Source organism: Pelmatolapia mariae, linkage group LG3_W (assembly GCF_036321145.2).
Source record: "Pelmatolapia mariae isolate MD_Pm_ZW linkage group LG3_W, Pm_UMD_F_2, whole genome shotgun sequence".
NCBI lineage: Eukaryota > Metazoa > Chordata > Actinopteri > Cichliformes > Cichlidae > Pelmatolapia > Pelmatolapia mariae.
This window is the reverse complement of record NC_086229.1, coordinates 83641732-83665638: the sequence shown is the minus strand read 5'-3', so window position 1 is coordinate 83665638 and position 23907 is coordinate 83641732. Positions and strand designations below refer to the sequence as shown.

The 23907-nt window shown below is 39.6% G+C and overlaps 1 protein-coding gene across 2 annotated transcripts; it reads left to right on the top strand.

Moving 5' to 3' along the window:
* The first annotated feature begins 5031 nt into the window (after positions 1-5031).
* LOC134619318 (serine/threonine-protein kinase/endoribonuclease IRE1-like) lies at positions 5032-22965 on the top strand. 2 transcript variants are annotated; one of them, XM_063465088.1, is made up of 7 exons: positions 5032-5091; positions 19771-20408; positions 20505-20668; positions 20747-20967; positions 21427-21553; positions 21626-21723; positions 21962-22965. In XM_063465088.1, the coding sequence occupies exons 2-7, from the start codon at positions 19790-19792 to the stop codon at positions 21987-21989; spliced, it is 1257 nt and encodes a 418-aa protein (XP_063321158.1). In that variant the 5' UTR covers positions 5032-5091; positions 19771-19789; the 3' UTR covers positions 21990-22965. The 2 variants fall into 2 exon arrangements, with proteins under 2 accessions (XP_063321158.1, XP_063321150.1); XM_063465080.1 differs by having other exon boundaries at positions 21895-22965.
* Positions 22966-23907: the final 942 nt, after the last annotated feature.

Below are 23907 nucleotides of genomic sequence, written 5' to 3'. Positions count from 1 at the left end.
AATTGCTGTTTCCACAGGGAATTTCCACTTTAGATCAACAGTATACAACCCCACAGTGATACCATACCAATATCAAGTCATTCTGATTTTGCTTTCAAAAATAAAAGCCTTTTCAAATTGCCCATATTTGACCGACTCTTTTAATGACTTCAAAATGCTCTAAAATGAAAAATTGCTGTTTCCACAGGGTAATTTCACTTTAGATCAACAGTATACAACCCCACAGTGATACCATATCAATATCAAGTCATTCTGATGTTGCTTTCAAAAATAAAAGCCTTTTCAAATTGTCCATAATTGACCCAACTTTCAGTGATTTCAAAATGCTCTAAAATGGAAAATTCCTGTTTCCACAAGGTAATTCCACTTTAGATCAACAGTATACAACCCCACAGTGATACCATATCAATATCAAGTCATTCTGATTTTGCTTTCAAAAATAAAGGCCTTTTCAAATTGTCCATAATTGACCTAACTTTCAGTGATTTCAAAATGCTCTAAAATGGAAAATTGCTGTTTCCACAGGGTAATTCCATTTTAGATCAACAGTATCCAACCCCACAGTGATACCATGTCAAGATCAAGTCACTCTGATTTTGCCTTCCAAAAAAAAAGCCTTTTCAAATTGCCCGTAGAACCTACTCTTTTAATGATTTCGAAATGCTCTTAAATTGAAATTTGCTATTTCCACAAGATGAATCCATGTTAGATCAAACGTATCCAACCCCACTATGATACCATATCAATTTTGAGTCAGGCTGATTTTGCTTTCCAGTATAAAAGACTTTTCAAATTGACCATAAAAGATATACTCTTTTAACGATTTCAAAATGCTCTTAATTTAAAATATGCTGATTCCACAGGATAATTCCACTTTAGATCAACAGTATCCAACCCGACAGTAAAACCATGTAAATTTCAAGTTGGTCTGATTTTGCCTTTCAAATTAATGGCCCATCGAATTTGCCCATATGTGATATACTCTTTCAATTATTTCAGAATGCTTTAAAAATGAAAATTGCTGTTTCCACGGGATAATTTCACTCAAGATCGACAGTGTACACTATCACAGGGATATCAAGTCAATTTCAAGTCGCCTTGATTTTGCCTTTCAAAGTAATGGCCCGTTGAAATTGCCCATGTATGACCCACTCTTTCACTGACTTCAGAATCCCATTAAAAGCAAAGTTGCTGTTTCCACAAGATCATTTCACTCTACATTGACAGTATACAACCCCACAGTTTTATCACGTCAATATCGTAATTATAATTGTTTATTTGGTACTTTTAATAATTAAACGCGGATGCTGTTAACAGGACAATTACTATTTCCACGAAGTAATTGGAGTTCATGCAAACCATACACAACCTCTACAGTGGTAACATCTCAATCTCAAATCAATCTCTTTTGCATTTCAGAGTAAAAGCCTTTAGGAGCTTGTCTTTCCATAACTTCAGAATGGCATTAAATGGAAAGTTCCAGCTTCCACGAATTAATACCAGTTCATGCCAACACATATCATTGCATATAATCTATAATAACAGTGGAGTCGGAACAGTTTTTATAAAAAACCAGAGGTGCCAGACAATGCCTTCCATACAAAAACAATAATTACAATAATTTTTCTGATCACAGAGAAAAATTCCTAGCTCATCTGCTATTTGTATGAGAATTGAAAAGCCCCCATGCTGCTCAGTAATGTTCCAGAAATGCTGTTCCCGAACCTGACAAAGTTGTGTTGTTTCTGTCGAACCAGCTCTGTTTTCTCTATATTCAAATTTTTAACTTTGTAATCATATGCACTAGAGCTGATTTAACAGCTAAAAATTTTACTTTACCGTGTGCTTGGTTAGCACTGTTGCCTCACAGCAAGAAGGTCCTGAGTTCAATTCCACCATCAGGCCGGGGTCTTTCTGTGTGAAGTTTGCATGTTCTCCCCGTGTTTGCGTTGGTTTTCATTTTCCTCTCCATTTTCCTCCCACAGTCCAAAGACATGCAGTTTGTGGGGATAGGTTAATTGATTAATCCAAACTGCCCATAGGTGTGAATGTAAATGTGAGCGCAAATGATTGTCTGTCTCTGTGTGTTAGCCCTGCAAACAGACTGGCGACCTGTCCAGGGTGTACCTTGCCTCTGGCTATATGTACCCTGCGTCTCCCTGGGATATGCTCCAGCACCCCCCACATCCCTGGATAGTATAAGTGGAAGAGAATGGATGGATGAAGCTAACTGATTCTACAGTATTTATAAAATTCTTCAGTTGCAGAAATTAATATTAGACTTCTTTTTAAGGACCTTTTCAACATTTTCATTTTATACATGTTTACATGAAGCAGTATTGTTTGGAAACACTAGAGATTTTGTTCCAGTCCATTGCTATTGCTATATATCTTTTATCTATATATTTATCTATGACACTAGATCACACGAATCAATTAGCTAAACTAAAATCATAATGCCATGGTGACCTGTAATATTCGGCTTCAAAATTCAAACATAACACAATTACCAAAGGCTTTCGAAACATGGTGTCTAACCAGATACTTGCTGAAAACAACATTGCCTTGGCCATGGTGTGAGTCAGTAGATGTTTTAAATTGCAGTCTCAGATAAATGAGAATTTGGCTCCCTGGGACTTTCATCTCGCATGATGGCATTTGGCTGATAGTTCTTAAACCGTGATGGTGTTGACTTCATCAATACAGGAGCCAGACAAAATAAGTTCCATAACACAAGCATCTTGTCTGGCTTCAGAAACAGATTGTGGATTTTACTGGGCTAGTCCTGAGAACACTGGCTGATACCACCATCACCTGTAACCTTCCTTGCCCTGGTCTAGTTTCTCAAGTTGTACGTAGCATAACCAGGCCAGAAGTCATAGTCAAGTTCGGGGTGTTTGTCAGGTTTAAAGCCACAAAATACAGTCAAGGAAAAGGATCAACACATGATTAAATAATCAAAGGCTTAGTGATGTTTGGAGACCATTGCTTGGTGTGGAAGAGGAAATGGAGAGCTGCAAACTGAATCCTTTTGAGAATTTTATAAACCTCATATACTGTATCTTAAGGCTGCTGACTGGTTGCCTGTCCCCTTAATCCCAGTAATGATCTTTATTAATTCCTGTGCATCCGTCATGCCTTTTTACTGACATTTGAGCTCCAGGCACTGATGTTGTATTAGTTACTGAATATCAGTGCCTTTGCCCTTTCATATCTTTGATCCTCAGTTTTCCCAGAAAATAAAGAAATTACAAAACAGCTTGTAAAACATTTCCAGGGCAATTATTTTTAAATCCAAAATGAGAAAGACTTGATTTTCACAGTGTACAACTTTGAGGGAGTATATTATTGATTTAGAGAAAAATTAGTCCATAGGAACAGGGATTTTCTATTTAACAGCATTCTGAAGTCACCAAAAAGTATGGTCACCAACTCCACTGTTAGATTATATGCAATGATATGTGTTGGCATGAACTGGTATTAATTCGTGGAAGCTGGAACTTTCCATTTAATGCCATTCTGAAGTTATGGAAAGACAAGCTCCTAAAGGCTTTTACTCTGAAATGCAAAAGAGATTGATTTGAGATGTTACCACTGTAGAGGTTGTGTATGGTTTGCATGAACTCCAATTACTTAGTGGAAATAGTAATTGTCCTGTTAACAGCATCCGCGTTTAATTATTAAAAGTACCAAATAAACAATTATAATTACGATATTGACGTGATAAAACTGTGGGGTTGTATACTGTCAATGTAGAGTGAAATGATCTTGTGGAAACAGCAACTTTGCTTTTAATGGGATTCTGAAGTCAGTGAAAGAGTGGGTCATACATGGGCAATTTCAACGGGCCATTACTTTGAAAGGCAAAATCAAGGCGACTTGAAATTGACTTGATATCCCTGTGATAGTGTACACTGTCGATCTTGAGTGAAATTATCCCGTGGAAACAGCAATTTTCATTTTTAAAGCATTCTGAAATAATTGAAAGAGTATATCACATATGGGCAAATTCGATGGGCCATTAATTTGAAAGGCAAAATCAGACCAACTTGAAATTTACATGGTTTTACTGTCGGGTTGGATACTGTTGATCTAAAGTGGAATTATCCTGTGGAATCAGCATATTTTAAATTAAGAGCATTTTGAAATCGTTAAAAGAGTATATCTTTTATGGTCAATTTGAAAAGTCTTTTATACTGGAAAGCAAAATCAGCCTGACTCAAAATTGATATGGTATCATAGTGGGGTTGGATACGTTTGATCTAACATGGATTCATCTTGTGGAAATAGCAAATTTCAATTTAAGAGCATTTCGAAATCATTAAAAGAGTAGGTTCTACGGGCAATTTGAAAAGGCTTTTTTTTTGGAAGGCAAAATCAGAGTGACTTGATCTTGACATGGTATCACTGTGGGGTTGGATACTGTTGATCTAAAATGGAATTACCCTGTGGAAACAGCAATTTTCCATTTTAGAGCATTTTGAAATCACTGAAAGTTAGGTCAATTATGGACAATTTGAAAAGGCCTTTATTTTTGAAAGCAAAATCAGAATGACTTGATATTGATATGGTATCACTGTGGGGTTGTATACTGTTGATCTAAAGTGAAATTACCCTGTGGAAACAGGAATTTTCCATTTTAGAGCATTTTGAAATCATTAAAAGGGTCGGTCAAATATGGGCCATTTGAAAAGGCTTTTATTTTTGAAAGCAAAATCAGAATAACTTGATATTGATATGGTATCACTGTGGGGTTGTATACTGTTGATCTAAAGTGAAATTACCCTGTGGAAACAGCAACTTTCCATTTTTGAGCATTTTGAATCGTTAGAAGATTAAATCAAATATCTGCAATTTCAAAGGGCCATTACTTTGAAAGGTAAAATCATACTAAAGAAAATAGCCTAAATTATATGTTATTATGTTCTTAACATATCTGTTAATTCACTCGAAGTTGGCTTTTATTTTGAAATCCGGTTTCCACATCCCTTCCCGTAATACTTTGAATACACAGGGAACAGAAAATAAACTGGAGGCTGGCTTGACTGCAAGTCTCGAACTGGAGGCTGGCTTGACACAAGTGTAGAAACTGTAAGTAACTTTTCTGAAATTCCTTCACCAGTTATCTTAAAACTTGAACGAGACATTAATTGAAGATTAATAGTACATGCTCCAGATAGCTTTTCTTCAAAGCTCTCACTCGCTTTTGTACTCTTGTGTTACTCGCAGCAACAACTCCACCTCATTGTAATGCCGGGCTCACACTCTGCGATTTTTGGCCCATTTTGAGCCGATTTTTGAGTCGTGCGACCGTTTTGGCGATCGGCCCGATTTTGGCCTTCATCGTGCGTCGTGCATCGTGTAGTATACGTGGGGTAACGAGAAGCGATTAACACCTCACGACCAGTTCCCGATCATCAATCGCTTGGTCGTGAGGATTTCAAACCTGTTCACCGCAGCTTTTCACACTGCGCACGCGCAAACACAAATGTCAGCGAAAAAGACGGCGCAGCACGGCTGTGCAGCGTGTGATCTGGACACAAGCGATGGAGGCACAACTTGTAGAACTATGGCAAGCTCACCCGAGCCTTTTCGATGTGGCCTCACAAAATTATCACGACCACAACAACCGTGAAAATAGTTGGATTTACATTGCTGCTCAATCACAGCTGCTTGATCAATGTTTTTCATTAGCAATTTAGCAAAGTTGGTGGTGTGCGTTTCTGTGTGAGTGAAAGACAGAGAGGGAGAGCGAGCGACAGATTTTCTGTTATAACCTTCATTTTATGGAGGCACAGTGTGAGCACTCAGGTCGCATCAGAGCATCGGGCGGTATAGTGTGAGACCCTGCATCGTGACCTATGAACTTCTAACCCCTGCCAGTCAATCGTACAGTTTGAGCAGGAGCTGAATCGCAGAAATATTGTTTCAGTGACAAGTTATAGGCAGCAATGACTTTTTGGCCGGTTGGAAATTGCATATTATCAGTTTTATTTTTCCCTTAAAGATTATCCAGAAGTTCTAAGGGACTGTTTGAGATATAATATTTGACATATGACCCATCTGAATGACATGCAGCAAGTTTGAAGCAGAAATAGTATTTCATTGACAAGATATAGGCAGCAATCACTTTTTGGCAGGTCGAAAATGGCACATTATGGGTATTAATGTTCCTTTAACAGTTATTCAGCATTTCTTAGAGACTGATTGGGATATAATGTGTCACATATGATCCTTCTGAATGATATCAGTCAAGTTTGAAGCAGAAATATTGTTTCAGTGACAAGATATAGGCGGCAATCAATTTTGTCAGGCTGAAAATGGCATTTTATCAGTTTTATTGTTCTCTTAAAGGTTATTCAGCAGTTCTGAGGGACTGTCTGAGATGTAATATTTGACATATGACCCTTCTGAATGACAAGAAGCAGAAATAGTATTTCATTGACAAGTTATATTCCACAATCACTTTTTGGCAGGTCAAAAATGGCATATTATCAATGTTAATGTTCCATTAAAAGTTATTCAGCAGTCCTTAGAGACTGTTTGAGATATAATGTGTCACATATAACCCTTTTGGATGATACCCAACAAGTTTGATGCAGAAATAGTATTTCAGTGACAAGTTATAGACCACAATCACTTTTTGGCAGGTTGGAAATTGCATATTATCAGTTTTATTGTTCCTGTACAAGTTATTCAGCAGTTCTTGGAGAGTTTCTGGGATATAATATATAACATGTAACCCTTCTGGAATATATCCAACAAGTTTGAAGCCGAAATATTGTTTCAGTGACAAGTTGTAGGCCACAATCACTTTTTGGTAGCGCTAAAATGCCATGTTCTCAGTCGTTATTCTGAACAAATAAGAAAGAGTCATGGTGATACTGGCACAATAGGTCTTTATTGTTTTAACTACTATTCGACAGTCTTATAACAAATATGAACAACGAGAGTAGAGATACTAAACCTGTAGGCATTAATTATTCCATTGTGATGCGTGTAGTCATTCGTGACAGCGCTACACACTGAAAGCAACCTTCTGATAAGCGTCACAATTCGGTTACAAGAAACATTAAAGTTCCATAAATGCATACCTTTGCCTAATAACAAAGGCATAAATGGAACAAAGGAAATCAGTGGTATGGCACATCACTATTGATTGGCCAACATTTCTACATGGTTTCTTTGAAGAAGGTCAGTGAATTACTAGAGGACAATGATATTAATGGAGTTTACCCCTGTGGAGACTGGGTTGATCATATAACCCTGCTGATTGCTGCCATTATAAATCAGAAAAGAGATATCTGTTCTTACCTTTTGGATCAGGGTGCAAACCCAGATGTGCCTTCTAAACGCTTCTGGACACCTTTGCATTATATCTTACTGTCCAGGCCACCAAATCATTTTGTGGAAATTTTCGATGAGGCAGAAGATAGCCCAGATGGATTGATTCCTACTCATCAGCGACAACAGTTACTCACACCACTGCGAGTTGAGGTCACTGAAGACATGGAGGATATCATGAAAAGACTTTGTGAATCAGAATCAGAATACTTTATTGATCCCTAGGGGAAATTATTTTTCGTTACAGTACTCCATTATAAACAAACATTAGCAAAGAAAGACAATATACTAACTAAGAATAGCACAATATATATACATGCATACATATACATAAAAGTCACTTATCAATAAATAGCTGAAAAAGAACATGTGCAAGAAGGGTGTAGCTGTTGCAGTAAACAGTGTGTTAAGTGGATGAGTTATTGTGGCGAATCCACTTAGCCAAAAAAATGGATCAGACATCAGTTGCAGAAACGATAGCCTTTATATAGGGCTTCAAAAAGGGATGTACAACAAATAAACTGCTCGACATCAGAGCAACATATAATGGCTTCCCGAAACTTTCTTTGCTAGTTAAAACCCAGAGTAACTTTCGTCTACCACAAAGGATTCTGGGAAACGCAGTTTTCTAATGAAAATACCTGTCAAATGCTCCCTTTTAGCAGAAAATTTAATCTATAATTAACAGCTCTCACTAAACATATGACTAACACTTAAATCACTTACAAAATAACCAAAATGCTGTTATCAAACAATAAACTGCAATAAAGTTACAACATCCTCCCCCCCGATGAACAATCTGTTCATCTAAAGCTCTAAGTTATACAACAACTGAATCGGTCTTCTTAACAGAGTCCCCGTTGTCGTGCGAACTAAGCAAGATCTAACAAGACCGTCTCGACCAGGAAACATTTCTTCAATTCTTCCAAGTTTCCACACTTGTCTGGGGAGGTTGTCATGCCCAATGAGCACAACATCCCCTAGTTTTAGGGGTGTAGGCTTTGAAGCGTCACAGCAATGAGCTGACTTCAGCTCCAACAGATAGTCCCTTCTCCAGGTGTTCCAGAAGTTGGTCATGAGTTTCTGCCGGTATCTCCATCTCCGAGTAATGCCCTCTTTGTTAGGTGTTGGATGGTGTGTGTCCTTCGGGATTGACTTGGGTGGTAGAGATGTCAGTCGTTTGCCCACCAGAAAGTGGGCTGGAGTAAGTGGTTGCGGTTCATTTACCTCGTTGTGCACAAAGGTGAGAGGCCTAGAGTTCAGAGTAGCTTCGACTTCCGCCAACACAGTACACATTTCTTCAAAGTGGAGTGAAGCTCTACCTAACACCTTCTTGAGGCAGATTTTCACTGATCTGACAAGACGTTCCCAGAATCCACCCCACCAGGCTGCTCTTTCTGCAATGAACTTCCAAGTAATTCCTCTTTCCGAGAAAAACTCCAGCAAATGTGGGTCTTTAATTGTCTTCCACAGCTTCTTCAAATCTTGGTCTGCTCTCTTAAATGTTCTGGCATTGTCAGAATAGATAACTCTGCATAGCCCTCTCCTGGCAATGAATCTCTTCAACGCTAGCAAAAAATGTCTCAGTTGACTGATCTGACGCAAGCTCTAAATGGACCGCTCGTGTCACAGCACAGGTAAATAGGGCAATGTAGGATCTTTTCACAGAATCCTCGGTTTTCACATAGAGCGGCCCAGCAAAATCCACACCTATAACTTCGAATGGTGGTGACTCGGATATTCGGTCCCTAGGCAAAGGTGCAGTTAGCTGATGCCCAGCCTTTGCCTTAAACCTCTTACACACAGTGCATCTGGTCACAATGCTCTTAACCAGCTGCCGAGCCCGGATGATCCAATATCTCTCTCTTATTTGTACAAGAGTGTCCCTCACTCCTGAATGCATCACCCCTTTGTGACAGTCCTGTGTCAGCAGTTCTGAAAATCTGTGTTTGTTTGGCAGAATCCAAGGATGCTGCTCTCTGAATGTGAAGTCCGACTGCTGCAGCCTGCCTCCAACACTAAGCAGCTCATCTTCATCAAGGAATGGTTTCAGTTCCTGAATCTTACTGTCACTCATCATTAGGGATGGGTATCGTTTAGGTTTTATCCGATACCGGTGCCAAACCAGTACTTTTGAAACGGTGCCGGTGCTTAAACGGTGCTCAAACCGGTGCTCAAACCGGTGCTTAAAGAATGGAGAACACAAAATTGGTCCAAAAACCTCTCATGTTCAGCTGTTTGTTTGTTTTTTGTAAAAAGATAACAATGTTTTCTGCAGCTATGGGGCATATATGGTATCACTCTTGGCTGGAAGCAGTGCTTAATCAATGGAAAAAACACAAACTTTGTCCAAACACCTCTCATGTTTAACTGTTTTCCAATTTTTCTTTGGTCATTTTAGCCTTTTTGGCCAGGGTGAAGGGAGTATCTGCCGTCAAACAAGAAGACAGAAGCCGCATGTACAGGTCCTTCTCAAAAAATTAGCATATTGTGATAAAGTTAATTATTTCTTGTAATTTACTGATAAACATTAGACTTTCATATATTTTAGATTCATTACACACAACTGAAGTAGTTCAAGCCTTTCATTGTTTTAATATTGATGATTTTGGCATACATAACTCATGAAAACCCAAAATTCCTGTCTCAAAAAATTAGCATATCATGAAAAGGTTCTCTAAACGAGCTATTAACCTAACCATCTGAATCAACGAATTAACTCTAAACACCTGCAAAAGGTTCCTGAGGCTTTTAAAAACTCCCAGCCTGGTTCATTACTCAAAACCGCAATCATGGGTAAGACTGCCGACCTGACTGCTGTCCAGAAGGCCATCATTGACACCCTCAAGCAAGAGGGTAAGACACAGAAAGAAATCCTGAACGAATAGGCTGTTCCCAGAGTGCTGTATCAAGGCACCTCAGTGGGAAGTCTGTGGGAAGGAAAAAGTGTGGCAGAAAACGCTGCACAACGAGAAGAGGTGACCGGACTCTGAGGAAGATTGTGGAGAAGAACCGATTCCAGACCTTGGGGGACCTGCGGAAGAAGTGGACTGAGTCTGGAGTAGAAACATCCAGAGCCACCGTGTACAGGTGTGTGCAGGAAATGGGCTACAGGTGCCGCATTCCCCAGGTCAAGCCACTTTTGAACCAGAAACAGCGGCAGAAGCGCCTGACCTGGGCTACAGAGAAGCAGCACTGGACTGTTGCTCAGTGGTCCAAAGTACTTTTTTCTGATGAAAGCAACTTTTGCATGTCATTCGGAAATCAAGGTGCCAGAGTCTGGAGGAAGACTGGGGAGAGGGAAATGCCAAAATGCCTGAAGTCCAGTGTCAAGTACCCACAGTCAGTGATGGTCTGGGGTGCCATGTCAGCTGCCGGTGTTGGTCCACTGTGTTTTATCAAGGGCAGGGTCAATGCAGCTAGCTATCAGGAGATTTTGGAGCGCTTCATGCTTCCATCTGCTGAAAAGCTTTATGGAGATGAAGATTTCATTTTTCAGCACGACCTGGCACCTGCTCACAGTGCCAAAACCACTGGTAAATGGTTTACTGACCATGGTATTACTGTGCTCAATTGGCCTGCCAACTCTCCTGACCTGAACCCCATAGAGAATCTGTGAGATATTGTGAAGAGAAAGTTGAGAGACGCAAGACCCAACACTCTGGATGAGCTTAAGGCCGCTATCGAAGCATCCTGGGCCTCCATAACACCTCAGCAGTGCCACAGGCTGATTGCCTCCATGCCACGCCGCATTGAAGCAGTCATTTCTGCAAAAGGATTCCCGACCAAGTATTGAGTGCATAACTGAACATAATTATTTGAAGGTTGACTTTTTTTGTATTAAAAACACTTTTCTTTTATTGGTCGGATGAAATATGCTAATTTTTTGAGACAGGATTTTTGGGTTTTCATGAGTTATGTATGCCAAAATCATCAATATTAAAACAATGAAAGGCTTGAACTACTTCAGTTGTGTGTAATGAATCTAAAATATATGAAAGTCTAATGTTTATCAGTACATTACAGGAAATAATGAACTTTATCACAATATGCTAATTTTTTGAGAAGGACCTGTAACTACGATGGTGTTTGCTAGTTCACCGTACATGCATTAATGTAATAACGTGATTAGCCTCCTTAACATAAATTACACACGAACAATATTAAGCTACTCACGCAGAGAAGAATGGCTGCTGCTGCCATCATCATCCGTCATCATTTCTGCTACACTGGCAGGGCTAGGGGCCAGGACTTTCCTCTTCGGGTTTTTGGGGGATGTTGCTAACTCCGGGTCCGATAACAGGCACCACTCCCCCAGTAGATGTGCACGGTGTGAGGTCTCGCAGCAAGCTATCAAACACGGCGCATTTCTCGGCTTTAAAAAAAAAACGCTATGCGTCGCCAGGTGTTTCATCAGATTTGAGGTGTTACCTCCTTTGACAGTATCACAGTATCACCTTAAAGCACTTGTTGCAGGCTGCTGAGTTTGCATCTTTTGCTGTGAAGTACAGCCAGACTTTTGACCTCTTCGTCTTGGGCATTTTTAATCTGTAGCTCTGCTCTAAAAGAACGTACGTACCTGGACCCGCCTACTATCCTCGGAAACGTAAAATGATTGGCTAGAATTGGCTCAGGAAAAAAAAAAGCACCGAAATAAAGCACCGAAATGTGCGCTGCTTTTCGGTCTGGTTACTACCGTTTATGTCAGAACCGGACACCGGTACCCATCCCTACTCATCATAGGTTTTCCTACCTTCAGTCTCTGGACCTCCTGGTAAAAAACTGTGATGTTGTGCAACCTTAATCCAGTACTTCTCAGCATCAAGAAGCTCATTTGCTGTCAGCTCACCTTGCATCTTTGGTTGCATCGTTGTTTTTGCATTAGCTATGAATCTCCTAATCCATGCTGTCACTCTTGAGCACTCTCTTCAGTTTGCTGTAACTCTCAAGCTTCAGTATTGGTTCACATATGTCAGTGTCATTAGCAGCAAACTGCATGGCTATTTGATGACTGGATTTAAGCTCTGCATTCATTTCGTCTGAAATGTTTTGATCTTCAGACTCATGTATCCGATCTTCTGATACAAGAAAACTGGGGCCATTCCACCATAGCTGGTTTTGTAGTAGGGCCTCCACTGATTGTCCTCTTGTGGGTAGGTCAGCGGGATTAGCCTTCCCTGGGATGTGTGACCATGAAGATGGACTCGTAAGAGTCTGGATTTCAGTTACTCGGTTTGCAACAAACAGTTTCCATCTTTGTGCCGAACTGCAAATCCATTGCAAAGTGATCATGGAGTCAGTCCACATTTTTATTTGGGTTTGCTCCATCTTCAGCGAGATGATCAAGTTGTTCGCCACTCTGGCCCCAATCACAGCTCCCATGAGTTCCAGGCGTGGCAGCGTCATTTTCTTTAGGGGAGCCACCCTGGCTTTAGATGCGACCAAGCTCATTGTCATTTCTCCTTCTCGTGTTTTGCCTTGCAGATAGGCCACAGCACTGTATGCCCTTTCACTGGCATCACAAAACACATGTAATTCCAAGCCATCTTTGCTTTCTTGTTGCATGTTGATTTGGTACCACCTTGGTATGACGAGCTGGTGTAACTGAGTGAGCTCTGAACACCATTGTTGCCATTCTTGTGCCAGATCTGGTGGCAATTCTTCATCCCAGGAGAGCCCCCTCTCCCACATTGCCTGGAACATGCACTTGACCCTAATGGTGAAGGGGTTCAGAAAACCAAGCGGGTCATAAATTCGTGCTGAGGACTGCAGCACGCTTTGTTTGGTTCCTTTCTTCTCTGTTAGAAGCCTCACTAGTGAACTAAGGTCAAAAGTGAAATCATCAGGCTCTGGCCTCCACACTAATCCAAGCACCTTTAATGCTACTCCATTCGTCTCAGGTGCCATCATGTAGTTTGTGGAGCTCTTCTCCCATTTCTGCCTCAGTTCAGCTGAGTTTGTCATCCATTTACAAAGCTCCATACCAGCAGCCGCCAGTATTTCTTTGGCATTCGTCGTTATGTGATACGCCTCTTCCACTGAGCGTGTACTTGAAATGAAGTCATCTACGTAAAGTGACTCCCTTATTGTATTCACTACTTGTGGTTGGCTTGTTTCATATTGTTTTAGATGTCTTTGAATTGTCGCTGCAAACAGAAACGGGCTTGGCGTAACTCCAAACACCACTCTCGTCATCCTCAGAATGCGCAGGTGATCATTCACTTCTCCTTTTGGGGCACCTGAGAACCACAAGAACCTGACTGCATCTCTGTCCCCTTCTGCAAGACGTATTTGCAGGAATGCTTGTTTTATGTCTGCCAGAAAGGAGATTTTGGCCCCGTAAATAAGCAGTCATTCAGCGACAGACAGCCTTCTTCATGGGACGATGCATCAAAGACCACTCTTAATTTTGTGGTTGCTTTGTCCTCTCTCAGCACTGCATGGTGAGGCATATAATACATTACAGAGTCTGTGCTGCTGTTTGGTGTCACTTCCTCTGCAATGTTCTGGTCCAAGTAGTCCTCCACCACTTGATTATACCTGCTGAAGAGTGTGACATCCTTCTTAAATCTTTTACTCAGACCTTCCAGCCGTTTTTTGGCAACTCTGTAGTTGTCTGAGAGCTCTACCCTTTCTGGCTTCCATGGCAACTCCACCTGATATCGTCCATCTTTAAACATAGTCGTTCTCTCAAACATCTGCAGAGCCTCATCATCTTCTGCGTTCTTCGTTTTCTCATTTGTAAAAACCATAGACTCTATTTCCCAGAAGGCTTTCAATTGCTTGGAGAGGAGTTTCTCTTCCTCACACGGAATGAACATGCAGGTTGCCTCTGTAACAGTTGATGCAGAGACTGGCCCCTGAACAGACCATCCGAAGGTACTCTCCAGTGCCACCAATGTTTCTGTAAGTCTCTCCACTAGAGCTGGGCGATAAAACGATAACGATATGTATTGCGAAATAACTTTTTCTCGATAAAAAAATAAACTATTGTGATAGACCTCATCTCTCTCTTGCTCTCTTAAAAAAAAAAGAAAAGAAGAACAGCCAATCCAAATTAAGTAGCGCAGAGCCGAACCAATCACAGCCGCAGCGTCACGTCACGTGACTTGTTACGTACAGCACAAGTGCCAAGCCGCGCATGTGTGGTTTGGGAAGCAGCCAGCCGCTGGTAATGGAGGAACGAAATGGCTCTTAGAGGCGGATTTTTGACGTGAACGACGCGAGCCGGCTCCTTATCGAAACCCGTGGGGTTTTTCTTCTTTCCTTCTCTCACCCTCTCTCTCGCACTTTTTTCCGCTTCACTCTGCACGCGAGCCTTGTGCTTTGCACTGGGAAGAGGGGGGAGGGGCGGTAGTTACACTCGCAGTAGCACAGGAACAGAGCAGTAGGGAGAGAGAGAGAAAGACAGCCAGGGACAACAACGTCACATTAGAAAGGTATAGTAATCATCCACAACTATTTTCAGTTGCGGATGATAAAGGATTCAGAAAGTTCAGAAAGCTATACAACAAGGAGAGATTGAAAATTTCCTTTTAGTTCTCAGTTTATTTGATATTGACAAAAGTTAGTCATTTTTGTCTGTTCTTCTGTAAAACAAACTAAGATTTATTTTTAGAATTAACATTTTGTTTCTAAGTGGAATTGACAATTTAGTAGTCTGTTTTGTTTGTTCTATTTTGAAACTTAAACGCTTTAGCGGCTGCCTTTTGTGTAGTTTGCAATATTTGCCTTTATTTATCTGAAAAAGTCTCATATTCCTTAAGTACATCTACCCTGTTGAACTTATTATGGGAAATAAATATTAAAATCAAGACAAGCTGCTGATTATTTCACATTTTACTTGTGAGCAAACGCACATTTAAATCTTACAAATATAGTTATTTGGCTTATATCGTGATATATATCGTTATCGCCTGAAATGAAAAAAACATATCGTGATATGAAAAAATCTTATATCGCCCAGCTCTACTCTCCACCCTTCCTGTCACGATCTGCCAATAGTAGTCAGCTCCTATGAGGACAGCAAGCTCTGGTTCCTCATTGGATCCTGGGAAGTCAGCCAATTGTAGTCCTCTTTTCTTAAGCTCATGCTGGATCTGTTCACCAGGAACCTTCATTATTGCTGAGCACACTTGTGGGGTCTCCACAGCTTCTATTACAATACTCTGGCTAGGATCCCAGATATTTTGTAGCATAACCTTCACTATGCCGCGCTGCGATCTTGTGGGAAAAGAGGACCCAAATGTGTGTAGTGTCAATGTCTCTTGCCTTATTACTGGTAAATTTAGGCTCTTCACCAACGTTTCATGTATGAAGCTTCTTTGGCTGCCTCCATGTAATAAACAACGAGCTACCCTTCTGCCTGACGGGCCTTTAATCCACACCTTTGCAGTCTGTAACAACACAGTGTTTTGTTCACCTGGTTTCACTCTTACTGAATGAGGGAGCACGGAGGAGACCACTGCTTCTTCTGGTTGGGATGGGGCCTGTACATCCACCTTTTCACCACCGCACACAGCAACGTGATGTCTCCGTCCACATTTCTCACAGGACACATTCTTGATCTTACAGAATCTTGCAATGTGTTTCTGCCCCATACACACAAAACATCTGCCCATTCTCTTTAACTTGTCCTTTCTTTGAAGCGTGTCATTATTTGGGCAGTTTTCCGTAGCTTTCTGACACTATACCCAATGACTCTAAACTTCTGATCTGAATTTCACATTCATCATACAGCTGCCTCAAAGCATGCACATCAGAAGATTTTTTAACAGGGTTGAGGTTCAGCAGTTTTGACATGTGCGCACTAATTACTACATCCTTTCTTCCAAATCGGTTTTGCAGTAACTCAATTGCGTTGTCATAGTTTTCATCTGTCAACATCAGTCCTGTAACTGCTTTTGCTGCTTGGCCAGTGAGATAGGTTTTCAAATATGTAAACTTCTCTCTTTTGCATAGTGCATCATTGTGGTGAATAACAACTTCATATTGACTCCAAAACTCCTGCCACAAACTGGCATCTCCATCATATTTGTGAATGATCAGCTTAGGAAGCTTTACCGATTAGTGATGGGATTTTCGGCTCTTTTTAGAGAACCGGCTCTTTCGGCTCGGCTCACTAAAAAGAGCCGGCTCTTTCGGCTCCGAACCGGCTCTTTAGGTTGTTTTGTTGCTTTAATTAATTTATTATTAACAACAATATAAAATTATGCACAAAAGGAATTACTAATGTAAAAAAAAAAGTGGTTTTATTTATATATGTTTATATATAAATATATACGGTGGCCCCTAGAGACAAAGCACGTACAAACTCCAAAACACATTTCTAGCGTTAACTGAACTTCCAAAACAGAGCTACCTAGATCACTTAAATTACACAGTTGAAAGCATATGTGTATTGTTTGTGTATTTATACACAAGCACTCATATATATTCAAATAATTCAAAAAAATGTTCATTTACCTGTTACTACCACACACCAAATCCGGTCATTGGTACTTGCTGGCTTGTGTAGCCACTAGGTAACAAAAGCTCAACACTGCGCCTAGCATCCTGGAGCACTTCTGTTGTCTTTTGTACATGTTTTGGAGTTTTTACGTGCTTCGGGGTTTGTACGTGCTTTGAAGTTTTTACGTGTTTTGGAGTTTGTACGAGCTTTGTCTCTAGGGGCCACCGTAAATATACTTTTATTTATTCGCTCCACATAAAATGTAATAAATAAATCATATAATACAAAAACCAACTATTCACATTTCAACTTTTAACTATTTAAATTTTCAGCTTTTTCCTTTTAAACAAATTTAAAGTGAAACAACACAAAACACTGTAAACCACAACACAATTAAATATAAATTAAAATATGAAAACAAAAAGAAGATGCACATTCTCTGTCATATGGGCCTGCATTAATAAAGTTTCTGAATCCTTTATCATCTGCAACTGAAAATAGTTGTGGATGATTACTATACCTTTCTAATGTGACGTTGTTGTCCCTGGCTCTCTTTCTCTCTCTCTCTCCCTCCCACTCTGTTCCTGTGCTACTGCGAGTGTAACTACCGCCGCTCCCCCCTCTTCCCAGCGCAAGAACAAGGCTCGCGTGCGGAGTGAAGCGGAAAAAAAGTGCGAGAGAGAGAGGGTGAGAGAAAGGGAAAAAAAAAAACAACCCACGGCTCGCGATAAGGAGCCGGCTCGCGTCGTTCACGTCAAAGATCCGGCTCTAAGAGCCATTTCGTTCGCGAACGACCCATCACTATTACCGATGCTCTCTGTGCCAATGAATGAGCAGAGCTAGCGTCACTCACCCTTTGATGCATGGCTCGTTCGCGGCAATCCTCATTTCTCTTAATTATGCGCCGTGCACGGCTCTTGGACAGGATGATGCGCTCCTTATATTCCTCTGCGCTTTCGATCTCCATTTCCAGGTCATCCAGAGCTGTTTTACATTCTATTTCACTATCTAAGGCATACAAACTGAGCTCCTTTGCCGACAGCATTTCCAGTAATGTGCTCAGATGTTCAGTGTCCGGATCTGGTTTAGCCATTTCGGAGTCAATTTGATGTACAAGTCGTGTGGTAGCACCTCTTATCGTCCCACGTTTCCGTTTTGTTGTTTCCATTTCTCTCTGATGCTCGTCATCTGCCACTCCCGTATCTTCGGCGGCGGCTCCGCGTAAATCCTGTTCGCTCATTTCTCCCGGGTTTCGGCACCAAAAAATATTGTGGCGAATCCACTTAGCCAAAAAAATGGATCAGACATCAGTTGCAGAAACGATAGCCTTTATATAGGGCTTCAAAAAGGGATGTACAACAAATAAACTGCTCGACATCAAAGCCGAAACTTTCTTTGCTAGTTAAAACCCAGAGTAACTTTCGTCTACCACAAAGGATTCTGGGAAACGCAGTTTTCTAATGAAAATACCTGTCAAATGCTCCCTTTTAGCAGAAAATTTAATCTATAATTAACAGCTCTCATTAAACATATGACTAACACTTAAATCACTTACAAAATAACCAAAATGCTGTTATCAAACAATAAACTGCAATAAAGTTACAGCATGACTTGTACAGGAAGATGGCCACATGCAGGAATGATTTCCTGTGTCGTTCAGTGGTGCTTTTCAATGAAGAGGTCATCTCTGCTGGTGTTCTGGTGACACTGCCAGCCAGGAATGATCCTCAATGGCTTACTAAGAGTAAACAAATATCTCAGAAAATTAATGACCTTGCATCAAAAGGAGATGAAAGGTATTCTCGGCTCAAACATTTTTTGGATATGGAAATTGCTCTTTTTGAAAACACACCTGAATAAGTGTTTGAAATGTTCAAAGATCACATGTTGTCAGAGGATCCTAGGTATCATTTGACCATGTTTGAATTCCTCTTTTCTTGGAGCATAAAAGATCAATACTGCCAGGCTTGCATTAAATGGCTAAAGAAAACTGGAAATGTGAATACTTATATTGCAGGTGCAGCCAGTCGCTTTCCAAATATCCCTGAAACACATGTAGGGAGCCATATCAAATGAGCATGCAGTAGCTATAGTTCCACAACTACTGAAACTGCTTTCCTTAAAAGAGAGACCTGACATCTATGAAGCAGTGCTAAAAGCACTGTATGTGATAACACAGAAAACAAAAGGCATAAAGGACTGGCACGTCAACTTTTTAGAGAAATTATGCAAAACAGTTTCTCTTTTTGTAAATGAGCAACACTCCACTAAGATCAGGATCTACACATACGGTATATTTGGAAACCTGCTGTCAGTTGAAAAGAAAACTAATATTTTTACATCGGTGGGCATAACTTCAATGCCTGAGGACGTATTGGCATCTGCAGAAATGGAGATAAATGAGAAGATGAAAGAAGTGCTGAGAAGTCTGAAAAATTATTTAAGGAATCAAAAATCAGAATGTGAAGGAAATGAAGTATTATTAATAAAGAAGGAAATGACAGAAAGCAAGAAGACCCAAATGATGAAGTTTCCACTGCAGCAACTGATCCAATGACAAAAGTTTCTGTTGTGGAATCAACTTCAAATGTAAAACCTTTTGACTACAACACCAATGAAAAACAATTCTCCAATGAGAAACTGGAGAAACTTGTTGGCACAGATGACAGTAAAATATTCAGAAACTCAAAAACTATAAAAGATCAATGCAGAAAGTTTAGTTATAGCAAAAGCAAAAGTGATGAAACTGATGAATTATAACTAAGGATGTCAGTGTTTGCATGTGAATTATATATAATATGCATGAATCTTCCAGTCTGGTAGCCAAAATGGAGTTATTCACTTCTGAAAACTATTATAAACTGTTAATATTCTTTAAACTCAAATTTTATTGATATTCTTTTAGCTTTTCTTAAGATTAAACTGGAACCAGATTTTGCATTACTTGGCTAATTTCAGTGATTTCTCTTTCACAGGTAATCTGAAGGAAAAAAAATGAGTCTTTTCTCTAACCAATTAATTCCAGTAATAATAATTTTAGCTATTTTACTAATTGTGTTCCTGTTACTTCATAAATTACATAGCGATGGAGTCTATCCATTTAGAAAGTGTGGGAAATCAGAAAAAAAAAACTGGCTTCCAATCAGCAACAAGTGGAAAGACAAACTGGAGAAACTTGTTGGCTCAGATGACAGTAAAATATCCAGAATCAGAAGCATTATTTATGTGAATGATGAAGAATTCAGAATAGCGGAGGGAAGCGATGGTACTGAAGTCTTCTTGGGGCTGAGAGAGGACGGCACAGAAGTTGCCATTAAGAGAATGTCTAAAAGCAACTACGACGTGCTGAAGAACGAAGAAGGAATCCTACGACTTCCTGAACTCGATCATCCTTATATCGTACGATATGTTGATGCTACAGAGGACGAGAACTTTGGATATCTTTGTCTGCAACTTTGTGAATACACCTTGGAAGAATATATCAGCAACAATGACCATGACCCAGTGATGTTAAAGAAACTTGTCAGACAAATTCTTGAAAGTCTAAAGGTGCTTCACTGTCAAAATCCTAAAATTCTTCATCGAGATCTCAAACCCCAGAACGTTTTGATTGGTAAGACATGTTTGACATTCAGAGAAAGACTAAACAAAACATATGTCTGGCAACTTTGTGATTTAGTTTTATAAGTTTTGAATGTCATTCCTCCAGATGTTACTGGGAGGGCAAGATTAGCTGATTTTGGCATAAGCAGACGCTTACCCAAAGACCAAACAACTTTACGTACACACAGTGCAGGAACCAGATGCTGGATGGCCCGAGAGACTTTAGCAGAAGAATCTGTCATATCATACAAGTCAAGCACTGACATCCAGGTAATACAGCTCCATAAAAATTTGATTAATTGAAAGATGTCTTGGTAAAAATACCTAAACTGATGTGTTACTGTTAAGGTGGCAGGTATGCTGATTTATTATATCCTCTCTGGAGGCCACCATCCATTTGGCAAATCTTATGAATGCGAGAACAACATTTACCATGGGAAGTACAGTTTGGATCACGTTCAAGATGTGGTGGCAAAAGATCTCATCGAGTGGATGATCAACAAAGAACCAAAGGACAGACCCAAAGTAGGAGAATGCTTAAACCATCCCTTCTTCTGGAGTTCTGAAAAGTAAGGAAGTCATGCTGATTGATAAATCATTTTTCCTGATTACTGGAACACGATGTATGATTCCTGGTTTCACACTGTAAAACAGGAATAAAGATGTTCATGTTAGGAGAGTAAGGAAGTCGTGCTGTAACAGAATCTGTGATTTCTAGTTTCACTTTAGTAAAGTAGGAATAGATTTGTTAATGAAAGCCTAAACTGTGAAGGGTTTTCAATCATTTTCCCACACATGGGGGAAAGTTTTCAGACTTGGCTTAATCCATATGTTGGGAAAATGAGGTCAAACTATCTTGTACTCAGACAGGCATGTTAACATTGGCAGCAATTACTAAATTTGTTTCCTACATTTCAGTTCTTGTCTTTTTAAGCAAGACTCTTTTGTGCTGCTCCTGTTATTATTCAAGATTTTCCTCTTAGTTTTATGTTGTTACTTATAAAGCATAATTTCAACTTTATTTCCAGGCAGTTTGAATATTTGAGAGAGACCGGCAACAGGGAGGAGGTGGCAAACTGTCGAAAGGCCAATGAAAAGCTGATTGCTTCACTAGAAGCATGTGCTAATGGATCCTTCAAACTCTGGAAAAATAAGGTGACTTAAAGATGAGAGGTCAAACTTATGTATTCCTAAATTTCAGTTCATAACCACTATTTGTTGTTGCAGTTTCCCCAAGAGCTGGTTCAGAAGATGGATGGCAGAAAGCCGTACCCTGAAACCACGCTGGGATTACTGCGCTTTATACGCAATTTCCATGAGCATTAGTAAGTTGAACTAAATGAAAAATTATTAATTCATGAACACATATTCATATGTGTATATATATGAATTTCTTCTAACTATATGCACATATCACAAATATTTCTGATACTATGACAGATTTGGAAGCTTACTTCTCTGTTACTACTCATTAATAAAACTTTCCTTGTTCACAGTCGTGAGGAAGCTCCTCACATTGACCTATTGGTGTTATTTCCTGATCTCTTTGGGTGTGTTTACAAGTTTACCAAAGATAAAGGCTGGAATTTAGAAGGAAAGAAGGAAATGCTTCAAAAAGAAGAAACAAAGGGCATTTGTACTGCCTTTACAATGATGTCTACAAGTACGGACGACCCTCTGAGTTTCAATAGTGACTTTAAACAAAGTTGAATTCAATAAGGACAAAGGATGTCATTAAGGACTGTACAGTATGACAACCATTCAGAGAAAATGTATATAAGCAAATACTATTGTTAGAAGTACAGATGTTAATGAAAGCTTTGAAGGATGCTTTATTTTGTTCAAACATGTGTATATATACGAACACCACAGAAACCAAAGTAGCAAAATCAAAATGTGTTCTGCACAATAAGCCAAAGTTTTGCGCCTGTTGTTCATTGTGACCACTTTCCAAATCCTGATAGAAGGAGAGATGTTACTTTAAGGGACCTACTAGTACTAGACTTCAGTAATGTTATCTGTATAGTTTTATAGTTAGTAGTTAATTTAAAATGAGCTATTATGGTGGGTGTATTTGCAGAGAGAGAAGGGGGAAGACATGAGGCAAAGGACCGCAGGTCAGACTAAAACCCGGGCTGGCCCTTCTCGGCCATATGACATGTGGGCGTCTGCACGACGCGCTGAGCTAAACTGGCGCCCAATAAAAATCTTTTTGAACCGAAAAAAATGGTAACACTGGCGGTACTTATGAATAAATTCTTCCACTTCTGTTTTTATAGACAGCGTTATTCCAGATAGGAAAATGATAAACCTACTTTTTCCTTTTTTTATGTATTTTATTTTGGTTGTGTGAAGCAAATACATAGCTTAAGTATGCATTTTCATTTTTGAAGATTTATATATAACATGTCAACTGTATACTAGTATTATGTACTATGCCAACTTTTCTATTCATGTATTTTGAATTAAAGTGAATGTCATTGAGAATTTACCAAATATATTAGAATTTGTATGTTTTATTAAAGATTTTATCTCATGTTCATATTGTAAAAAACTGCAAATTTAATGTTTAGTAGCTAAATAAATTTCCATTTTTAAAAAACGTTGAAAGATGTGCTGCTTCCTTTCGCCAGCATAGTTAAAATCAGGCTTTCAGAATGTGGAAATGCTGAATTTCATTTCATTTTAATTAAATTAAAAACATAGTAGCTTGCAGATCTGAAACCTGAAACCAAAACTGAAATGTCTTGAACCTGGGTTCTTTCTCAAGGCTAGGGGTGAGTAACTTGACTGGCCTTAAAAAGATGTCCAGTTGTACAGGGGCAAAATAACCCCTCAGCACTCTTGTGCATGATCTCAAAAATATTTTTCATGAGTTCATGACCTGCAGTCAATTGTTTTAAGTATAACTGAATACTAATCTGTAATGGTGGCTATATAGTGCCAATACATTCCATTTACATTAGCATCAAAAAGGAGGAGAAACAGCACATGCTTTACTATGTTATTAATACTGGCCCTGGTTTGTTTGTTTTTTTCAGGCTTTTTACAGTGAAAACGCCTGGCTTGAGGGTTCCCAGCAAGATTTCCATAACAGGTTGCCTCTCAGCAAGCTCCTGCCTGTATAAAATAGCATGAGAGCTGATATCTGGTGTTTGCGAGGGGTATCTGATCGGTATAAAGTTGGTTAAAAGGGGGGCAGGGCAAAACACCTTAATCAGTCTGTATTAAATTTACTGTATAAACTGCCTAGGGTCCCTGGATTAGCAACAGCTTCTGGAAATGATGTATAATTTCACACGTGTATAATTTCTTACAAATTATACACATTACGTGTCCTCCCCTGGAAATGATCACTATAGACCTTATAGTGCCCAGGCCATCACTGTTTACAAACTTTACAGGGTCTATAGACATAAAGAAAACAGTGCATTTTCCCCATATAATTTGTATTATTTAAGCGTTTTGCTCTCCAAAAAGTGCTGAAACGAAATTTTTTTTAGTGGCAG